Below are 10,070 nucleotides of genomic sequence, written 5' to 3' on the forward strand. Positions count from 1 at the left end.
CTACGTATATGTTTAATTATGTTTCTTATTTTAAAGCATTTTTTATGATCGATGGTATGTTTCATTGATATGTTGTTTTACTACGTGAAAATAATTTTGTTATACTATATGTATATCAAATATATACGATATATTGCTATATATTGGATAAACATGAATTATTATCGTTACGTTTCTATCAGTATAATTTCACTAAATTCAATTTCTGATGCTATCAGTATCATGATGTAAAGAATTTTAACATAATTTAATTATTGTCGTACATAGATAAGAATTGTGACTATATATATATATATTTTAAATACGAAGTCAGAAAAATTATATCAATATTTTAATTTGATTTTCATATTATAATATTTCATATTTATATAAGAAACGGAAATTGAAACATACAGATCATTTCTAAAGAATTTGTTTTTGTACCTATGATGTGTATAAAGTATATGTATAAGTATGTGTATAAAGAGATTCAATATCTGTTTGTACTAATCATGTCGTCACTAACGGTAGACTTAACGATATACGCGAGTAACTTTTACACGTTTCTGTAAAACAGATCAGATTCTTCATTATTTATAATATTCAATATATTCAATATAATCATAAATAAATCATAAATCCGAGTCCTATTATGCAATTTTACTAAAAAAACACACATTACCATAATATAAATTTTAACGCAACTATCTGAGATAATACAATTAAAGGGTGAAATGAATATCTTTTTTTTTTTTCAAAAAATAGAATATTCTAAAATTTTCTCACTTAAGGATAGGTATTTTTAGAAATTAAAGTAGGTGTGATATTAAGAGCTATCTCTTAGATTTTGTTAAAATTTACTTATTTTGTATTCATTCATTATTTGAAATCTAAGTTTGTAGTTATCTTATAAATTATTATTACAATTTTATATAAGAGTTTTATTATTAGATGCTTTTTCAACATGCTTTGTCACAAAACTGTTTAGATCTAAAATGCAACTGAAAAAGCATCTAATAATAAAAAAATAAAAAATAGTTTATATTTTTAAAATAAGTTCGATATATTTTATAAAATTACACTACTTAAAATTATACTACTTATTTCCAATTTTACAAATATCTAATTTGTTCGTAAGTGCAAAATGCAATATGTATTTTATTTATTCTTTTAAAAACTTCAAAAATAAAAATAAACAATAACAAACAATAATATAATTTTTTTCAATTATGTTTCTCTCGAAATAAATTTTTATTATAAAATTCGTCAAATTTGTATCGTCATATTTGACGAGTTTTATTTATTTTTATTACAAATATATCTTAATATGTAAATTCTAATCCTGCTGCAGGAATTATAGTAATGAAATTTCGATAAAATCTGTGAGATAGCTCTTGTCATGGTATAGATCGCTAATTTGCGAAAATAGAACAGCATTCTACAAAAATAGATGCCATTAATACTACAAATTAGATACAACGCTAACGCTTTGAGATAAATCTACTTGGCCCCTCAATACTTTTTGTTGCAATCTCTTACAAAAGATTTTTGCCATAAGTTTATTTCGACGTGCTTCCTCTTGCCGTTCTTGTTGTCGCCGTTTAAATCGCACTTCATTCAATCGAAGATATCGTTTACGTGATCTCTCCTTCATCTCCTCATCGGTAATTTTTCGCTGCATGTAAACTGCAATAAAATATTTACGAAAAATTATGATACAAAGTTATAATTTGCAAATTTTTGTCAAAGTATAACAAAACGTAAATTATTAATTTGATATATTTACAAGTAATCTTACCTGTTGCTTTCGTTGGCTTTCGTATTGGTGCGGATTTAATAACATTGGACATACTAGCTATCGCCAATAACTGTATTCGCTTTTCTTTCCTCAATTCGCGTAATTGGCATATTTCCGACAAATACTGTCGGCGTGTTTCCGCATTGCCCACAAATTCAGGATTATTCCTAGATAAATAATCCTAAAATCGGTTTAATGTCATTAATAAAAACTGTTATGCTACTGTTATCTAACCTCTGTGAATTAAACAATTTTAATTCAGAATATTGCAAATAAAGATTGTTTCAAGTAATAAGATTTAATATCCGAATAATCTCATTTATTATTATTTAAATAAATCAAATGTTTACCTGTAATGTAGTTTGATGAAGATTTTTGCTGGCGTTATTTCTTTTTATAATATCACAAGGACAGCTATCAGATTTTCCTACATTCAAAGGTTGTTTGAGGACTTTTGGTATATCTGAAATTTCATTTTTCGAGGCAGTTGTTTTTGTAAACGATAATTCATACGCGACAGCTTTGGGATATGTCTGACGACAGTCACATTTTCTAGTATTTTGATACATGGCACCACACACGCGGCAACGTTTGTAATTTCTTTCAGTCTCATTAATACTGGTATCATCTGCATAGTTTGGTTTGGATATATAACTTTTGCACGCTTTCCCTTTGACAATGTCTTTCACTTGACTATTACTACAGGAGCAAGCCTCATTGCAATTGCATTTTAAGCTACTTTGTACTTTACGTTGTTGATTCACGTCGCTATCCTGCGAACTATCAGAGTAAATTTGTGTCTGCGGTTGACGCCCGTCTATCTTTAGATGACAGTCAAAACGGCACAAGCCATTATTGTCGATTTTACCGCCCGTATAACATTCGCACAGTGTTTCTGTGATTCCTGAATTATGGCACGCAGCACAATCGTTCGTGCAATTACAAATCTTCCCCGTGTCACTCTGTTCGCTGAAATTTAGCGCGCGCGTTCTGTTCTGACTTTCCGCGTTATAGTTTTGTCGGGATTTTCCAATGACAATCCTCCTATCCGCGTCGTTAGCAGAGACATTATCACACTCGCAAGCATTTCCACAAGTTTGTTCTACCCCTGAAATGTTATCATGAGTACAAGAAGGGTTTTTTTGACATACACTACAGACGGTATTATTAATGTCTATAACAGGCTTCTGTTTAAAACACAATGGACATGTCATAAATGGTCGTTTGTAATATTCAGTCCGTTTGACTTTAATAGTGCTCGAGCTGCCCTTGTTATCAGTTATAAATGGATAAACACTATGTGCACAATTACATTTTGATTTTGACGCATTGATTTGATTCTTAGCCTCTTTCTGTTTCGGCTGGACACTGTTATTTTGCGATATACGATGATGAACCGATTCTGTAGTGCTATTGTCGCTCGCATAATTCGTTTGTGTCTGCTGCGAAATGGCCGGTATGTCTTCTTGATAACCCTTTCGTGATCTGATTAAGGCCGAATTCTCGGACGAATTCTGTTTACATCGTGTACACGTTCGTTGTACAATCGGGGTAGAGTGCGTTTGACATGACTGATCTCTGCACTTGGTGTCGTTTTGATAATGTGCGCATGGCTTTTGAAGATTCGCATACTTTGCATCGTATACATCGGACTCTGTCGTCACCGGTGTTGATGACGTTTCCTGAGGTAGCGTCTGCACACCGACAGCGATATGTTTTGTTGCAGGTCTCCGCATTCTGCTAGCAGACACGATCTCCCCGCCAGTCTTCGAATAAGCATTAGCCACGCCCATGGCCGTTTGCGTGCAACTGTTGCGTTTCATGATCCTCTGAACCATATTATCGCCAGGGGTTTCACATGCTGCCAAATTGCAGTGAGACGACCATGGCTCGTTAACGGAATCTTCTCGCAAGTCAGATATGTTCCTGAGAATATGAAATTAAACAGTGTTAGTATGAATTTCGTATGAATTTCAGTCATTATAGTCGCTATTCATAGTAATATCATTCGGTTCTTATATTTAATAAGTTTTAAGTAGTCTTAAGATATCATAAATCAATCACAGAGTTGTATTAACATCTTAAGACTATAAATATCGGATTATAAATATCGGTTCAGATTATACAATCATTACAATATATTACGAATTACCTATGCATGGCATCCGCGTGTTGTTCCCGCCTAAGTATCGCTGTTTGCTTTGACTTGAGATTCGTCGATTTAGATTTTCTTGGCGAGGATTTTGGTCTTTCCAATCGCCTAGGTTGTTCTAGCAATCTAACAAATAAAATGAAATCCAAATTAAAAGATATATTGTTAAAAAAAAGAGTTTGCTAAAATGGAGAAGTTAGAAAACAGAGCAATACATACTTCTTTAAATTACAGAGATGACTAATCTCGTTTGTAATCCAAATAAGTTGATTTCTCTTCTCCATCTCGGCGTAATTAACGAGCTTGGAATCACCGGATTCGGACATGCTGCACTTGTTCAATTCAAATTGTCTTTCAGACGACGTCGTCGGTAATCTCCAGTCGGTGTTATTATCCGTGTTATTGTTGGACTCGACTGGCGTTCTTCTGTTATTTACGACGGCATCTAGTAAAATCCTGTTGTGATCTGGTGGTATACTGTTCGTCGTGGTCGACTCTCTGTGTGGCAGTTTGCAGTTCTCCTTGAAACAAAATATGTCGTTTACCTTAGTGTTCTTATGATTGCGCTGAGGCACAAAGCATTCGGAGCTCTCGCTCTTATCAGGATCCGTTGGCGTATTGCTAGTCTGCTGACAATCATCCGTTCTCAATCCTAATCGCGCTTTCCTACCGTCCATTTCCGTTCTATCAGTATGTCGATCAAACTTGTCGCTATTACTACTCTCTAATGTGACTTCCTTTATTACATCACTAGTAGTCCCCATGGACTTCTGCATAGACACGTCCTTCTTCTGCACGTTCCATTCATCCGACGACTCGGTAGTGCTATGCTTATTCGTCAGGGCCTGAAGTAGTTCAGCTCGGTACATCTTATTCCTGGCATCGTCTGGATTCCAAGGAACGTTATCCTCCAAATTATGCTCTATTTTGTCGTCTGTATATTTCGCAGTTATGAGTCGCTTAATCACGTGGTGTATCAGTCTTTTCTTGATCTGTTTATCGCATTTATTAGCATCGACGAGACTCTTCAAGATGTTAACACTTTTCTCCAAATCTCGAACCAAGCTGTCCGAATCTCCCCAGAGCTTATCATTGACACTGGAACTGCTGTTTGGCAATGTAGAGTTCGATCTACCGGTGTCCGAGGAAACGTGACTGTCCCTTTCGTTTGGGACATTTGCGTAGGTGTGTCCCGGAAAATACTCGAAACTATTGGCTCTCCCGGATACGTTTTCCGTCTCGTCAGGCTGCGGTGTCACTGAAGTGGATGCGTTCTGGGAGATGTCCGAGCTATTTCGACGTTTCTGGTTCTCCTTCGCGTCCGCGCTGACCTCGGCGTCACCTGCTGAAATGTCGCATTTTCTCGGATTTTTAACTTTATATGTACCTTTAGACCTTTTCAAAATAGAATGTATCGCCGTTTGCAGATTAGAATCCTTCTCCATAGTCGGCGGTTTCGTTTCTTCAAAATCTGATACCTGCACGCCAATGGATTCTTGAGTGCATACATCAGGACTCGTTTGTATCACCTTGTCGCAAGTGGCGGGTTTATTCACTACGGTAGCGATGGAGGATGTGGAGTTAAAGATTAGAGGAAATACAGTTTTCTTTTCTTTAGCGTGAAGATTTACTTCGCTCTGACTCCTCTTCAATGAGCATTTCGTCGATAACGGGGGTATTACATTCATCGAGATGCTTTTCTTCAATGGCGAACTCAATGGACGAATGACTTCCTTGCGTTTATTTACAATCTTTTTCTCTACCGTCGAATATTTCGCTAATGGAACCTTAAACGCCGACGTAGGAGTGTCGTGTATCTCCAATCTGGTAGGCCTTACTACAGCTTTCAATTGCGTGGAGTCACTTGGAACATATCTCTCTTGCGATTTTATGTCATCTCCCGTTATAATGCCTGGCAAATGATTCTTTACAATAGGTGTTATCTCTATCTCGCTCTCCGATCCCGAAACATTTCCGATTAACGGCGTGGAGTTCGCATCGGGAGCAATGGATTTTGAACCACTCTGTGCCATCGCATTCTTTCCGGATTGCATCCCTGATTCAGTTGTACCCTCCGGGTCTAACCGTAAGGCGGCGGAGCATCCTCGTGCTAGAGCCATACGTTCTATAGTACTCAACTTTTTATCGCCTTGCTTATTGTGAGCCTGTGAATTGAAGTAACCGACGTCTGCGCCGCTGTCCCACTCCAGTGGTTTATAGGATGCCACGCTGGAGGTCGGAGAGGACAGCTTTCTCTCGTTCACCTCTGGAAACTTCTCCTGACTCTCGTTCCTCTCCTCGTGTATCGTCTCCGATATAATACGCTTGAGATCTGGCGATGGCGTCTGGATATCTGTCAATGGTTGAACATACCTGGATGAGGCCTGATCCAAAGAATGATCCGTGTTTGAGGATTGCCCGATCAACGGGGGTCTTACCCACCTACGCCTTTCTTTTGGTACACAGGGCTTCAAATTGTACTCCTCTCCGACACAGCTCTGTCTGCTAGATGTACCCACTTGGACGTTTAATTCGTACAAACTGTAATAATTCTTAATAGCCTCCTGCGGAGTATTCGACATAGATAGCGAGAAATACTGATCCAAATTGGCGTCTCGGGAATACTTGCGATAATATTCCATTACCTGCGCGGAAAGGCTCTTCTTGCCGGAGAGGTGCGACCTGAACTTGGACGGTTCGACCGATGGTGACGGTGAGTGGCACAAGACGTCGCATTTTTCATGCACCGGTTCGTCCGGATTCTCCAAGTTTCTCAGACGACGGCTTTCGCAGCTGGATTCTGAGTCGTATTCCATACTAACTGTCTACGATACATTCTCTCGCACCCTCGGCCTCTCATCCCCGAGTCCTTCTGGTGTGTTCAATCGTCCTGGAAATTCTCGTTGTTCGGTATATGTGACGACTAATAGTCGAAAACATTTAGCCCGCCTTAATATTCATAAATCGCTGTAGCGTCTATCGTCAACAAAAGCTTATAGGTTATGACGCGGATATGCGCGTCATTTTGCGCCTCAAATATTCATGAAATAACAGTCCTCAGCGATTTCATGTGTTTTCCCGCGACGCAATATTCGCTTGGTATGTTCGCTTTGCTACGCTCTGCGTAATCTAAGTGATGACAGTTACAATACAATTATTTACGTTACAACGACTGTTCAAATTAAATTCTTGTTTACATCCACTGCTCATCTAATACATTATAATTGGATGAGTTTTTGAACGTAACTCCGGATTTCTCAAGTTCCCGCTCGATTGGTGGATGGAAGCGGATAGTTTTGCGAACGCATTACTATCGCCGTCTCTATATTTTCAGTAATATTTTCAGTAGGAAAACTAATACAGGATGCAATTGAGAGTAAATTGATTTATGTCAGTTTACATATTTAATAATTTAATCTTTTCAAGATTATGAGGTTATATCATAGATCTGTTCTTTTCAGCTGGGAGTTGATTCTGAATACCAATCATGAAACTTTTTTCCTAAGATGAAAAATAGAAAGTGAAAAATTTCTCTATTAATTTTAATGGTTAAAATTTTCATTTTTCACTTTCTATCCTAGAAATAAAATTTCATGTAATACTCTGTATCTTCAAACAAGGTGAAAATTACAAAAGTAAGCAAACTAAGTGTTTACTAAGTGTTGACCAATAAAATTATCAGTATTCTAGTAAATTCGCTCACTTTTGTAATTTTCATCTCGTTTCAAGATACATAATTGATCATCTGAATTTTTTACACCGTTCATGTTTTCTCCTTTTCTCTCCAATACAAACAGAAAAGAAAGACAGATAAATGATGCAGAAAGTTTAGTTGAAGATGCCTGAAAGGAATAGACTTCTTAGACTCCGCACAATAAAAGGAACAGGGAATAGAGAACAGAGAATAAGAATTTCAACTATTAGGAACTGTGTATTCCACTGTACATGATTTCTGATAGGTTGAAATTCTTATTCTCTGTTCCCTGTTTCTTTTATTGTGCGGAGTTCTTTAAGTAGGTTCTACATTATTTACAACTGATTGCAAGTTTGTTGCGACAGCCAATCTGAAACTTGCATTTTGAAATCAACGCTTCCTATTGGCTGTCGCAACAAATTTGCGATCAGCTTGCAACTAATATAGAACCGATTTTATAGGACCGGCAGAGTTATTTACTGCGATATTTCGAAAACACGAAGTTTTTGGAGATTGAAGGGAACATATGATGCAACGCTGGTCGTGGAATCAGTCATAAACACAATTGTTTAATTCATTCATAGATTCTCGGCATTCCTTGAGAAGATCTCAGGCGTAGACGTCATAAAATTTCGACAACCTGACAGTCTGACACGTGCGAAGCACTTATTTTATTTTTCGCTACGAAAACCGCGTGACAAGACGCGGTGCGACGTCATCAGGTATACAAGCTAGTGTTCCTAGAGAAACTCTAAGGTGAGCTCGAGATGCTGCCCATTCGACAGATTCTACGTCTTGGTATACGTGTAATAAGCACTCGACATGCAGAATATTGTCACGCTCCAGTTTTGTGCGAACCGAGCAGCATTGGAGCATTTCATCAAATGCGATTTACTCACGAGGACAGTGGCACTCGCATAGAATTGGGCAAATTAAAGGGGAAGCTGAAGCTAATGTTTACATGCAAGAAATGCCAAAGGAGAACAACCAAACTGATATCGAAGCTGGCTTATAATAAAGGAGTAGTAATAGTGAGATGCGAAGGTTGCAAGAATAATCACCTTATTGCTGATAACTTAGGATGGTTCTCAGAAATTGATAAAAAAACAAACATTGAAAGAATCATGGAACTGAAAGGGGAGACTGTGCGAAAGGTAATGAATGATGAGGATGGTTATTATGAGGCTGTTTTGAAGGAAGAGTTTAAATCACAGAACAAAGATGCTGATGAAATAAAACCAGATGAATGCTCTGATAAAATTAAAATAATTGACAAATCACAGGAAAGCTAAAATTCCTTTTTGAATGCTAGCTCTTATTTTACAGACAAAAGAATAGAATGTAAGTGTAGGCAAGTACTAAATGTTCTGTTATAAATTTATTGCAAAATGTTTATATGTAACATTAATAAATACAGCTATAAAATGTATGCAAGTTGTTTTAAAAATACAGAATACGCTGAAAAATCATATTTATATTTAGGTGAATTATTGTTGTGCTGGTTGGAACATCATTTTAAAACAACAAAATTCATCTGTAGATTTAAATTTACTGATATTTACTGTTCTTTTTTTTTACATTATTGGTATCTGAAAAACAAAAGAAGTAGAAGATTATGTAAGAATCAACCTTATGTATATAGGTTTTTAAATATACTTTTATATCTGCTAGAAATAGTCTAACAATACTTGTTTTAAAAATACTTTTTATCTTACATGTCTGTTTAATATATTTTAGAATTTATCGATTGGCGCAATTCTTATAAATAATTGTCTATTTATATGTATTAATCGATTTCAATCAATGATAGACCATTTGTTTGGCACAAAGGACATATTATTACAAATGGCTTTTCAACAAATTCTTAAAATCATTATGATATTTTATACAATTTTGTAAAAAGACTCTACAAATAGAAAAAATATATAAAAGTAGGTATTATTCTTATTTATATCATTATTGCATATGATTCGTAGTCATTAATTTAAGCATAATGAATAATAGTGATTTCTTATGGATTAATAGTCCATCTGCCTCATAGATATATAATATATTTATAATGTACATAATAAAATTTGTTTGTACTTTTAATATTTTGGATCTTTCAAATCCAATATAATGATTTTCATAGGAATTAGTATCTATATTAAGGCACATGATCGATTCGATTGCTGATGAAAGCACTAATATTCATAATGCATATATATGTATATAAAATTACGGCAGCATAATAATATTAAATATCTATAAGTTTATCCAATTGTGATGATCTGTTAATTATCTCTTTATGAAAGCATTTGTATCAAATTATGTACATATTTATATATCAATAGTTTTTCACTGTTTAAATGAATCATCAAATTTATAACATGCCTATAGAAAATAAACATATTTTTGAATTGTTTATAGAGATATAATAATAAACATGAATTTGATATATATATATA

The 10,070-nt window shown here is 35.5% G+C and overlaps 2 protein-coding genes across 2 annotated transcripts; one reads left to right on the forward strand and one right to left on the reverse strand.

The window, feature by feature from the left end:
- Positions 1-1,441: 1,441 nt before the first annotated feature.
- On the reverse strand, positions 1,442-6,955 carry LOC108693482. The gene is made up of 5 exons (XM_018202464.1): positions 4,149-6,955; positions 3,930-4,055; positions 2,128-3,703; positions 1,778-1,958; positions 1,442-1,665 (listed from the first exon to the last, which is right to left on the reverse strand). Exons 1-5 carry the CDS (start codon positions 6,743-6,745, stop codon positions 1,442-1,444), a joined length of 4,704 nt encoding a protein of 1,567 aa, XP_018057953.1. The 5' UTR covers positions 6,746-6,955.
- A 1,221-nt stretch (positions 6,956-8,176) lies between these two features.
- LOC108693368 (DNL-type zinc finger protein-like) lies at positions 8,177-8,967 on the forward strand. Its single transcript, XM_018202262.1, has one exon. It carries the CDS (start codon positions 8,391-8,393, stop codon positions 8,913-8,915), a length of 525 nt encoding a protein of 174 aa, XP_018057751.1. The 5' UTR covers positions 8,177-8,390; the 3' UTR covers positions 8,916-8,967.
- Positions 8,968-10,070: the final 1,103 nt, after the last annotated feature.

The sequence above is a fragment of the Atta colombica genome, unplaced genomic scaffold, assembly GCF_001594045.1.
Source record: "Atta colombica isolate Treedump-2 unplaced genomic scaffold, Acol1.0 scaffold9, whole genome shotgun sequence".
NCBI lineage: Eukaryota > Metazoa > Arthropoda > Insecta > Hymenoptera > Formicidae > Atta > Atta colombica.

Coding starts and splice junctions, on each gene's coding strand:
- LOC108693482 (XM_018202464.1), bottom strand. CDS start 6,745: ATGGAATACGACTCAGAATCCAGCTGCGAAAGCCGTCGTCTGAGAAAC. Junction 1,959..2,127: donor TTCATCAAACTACATTACAG/GTAAACATTTGA, acceptor AACCGATTTTAG/GATTATTTATCTAGGAATAA. Junction 1,666..1,777: donor AAAGCCAACGAAAGCAACAG/GTAAGATTACTT, acceptor ATTTTATTGCAG/TTTACATGCAGCGAAAAATT.
- LOC108693368 (XM_018202262.1), top strand. CDS start 8,391: ATGCTGCCCATTCGACAGATTCTACGTCTTGGTATACGTGTAATAAGC.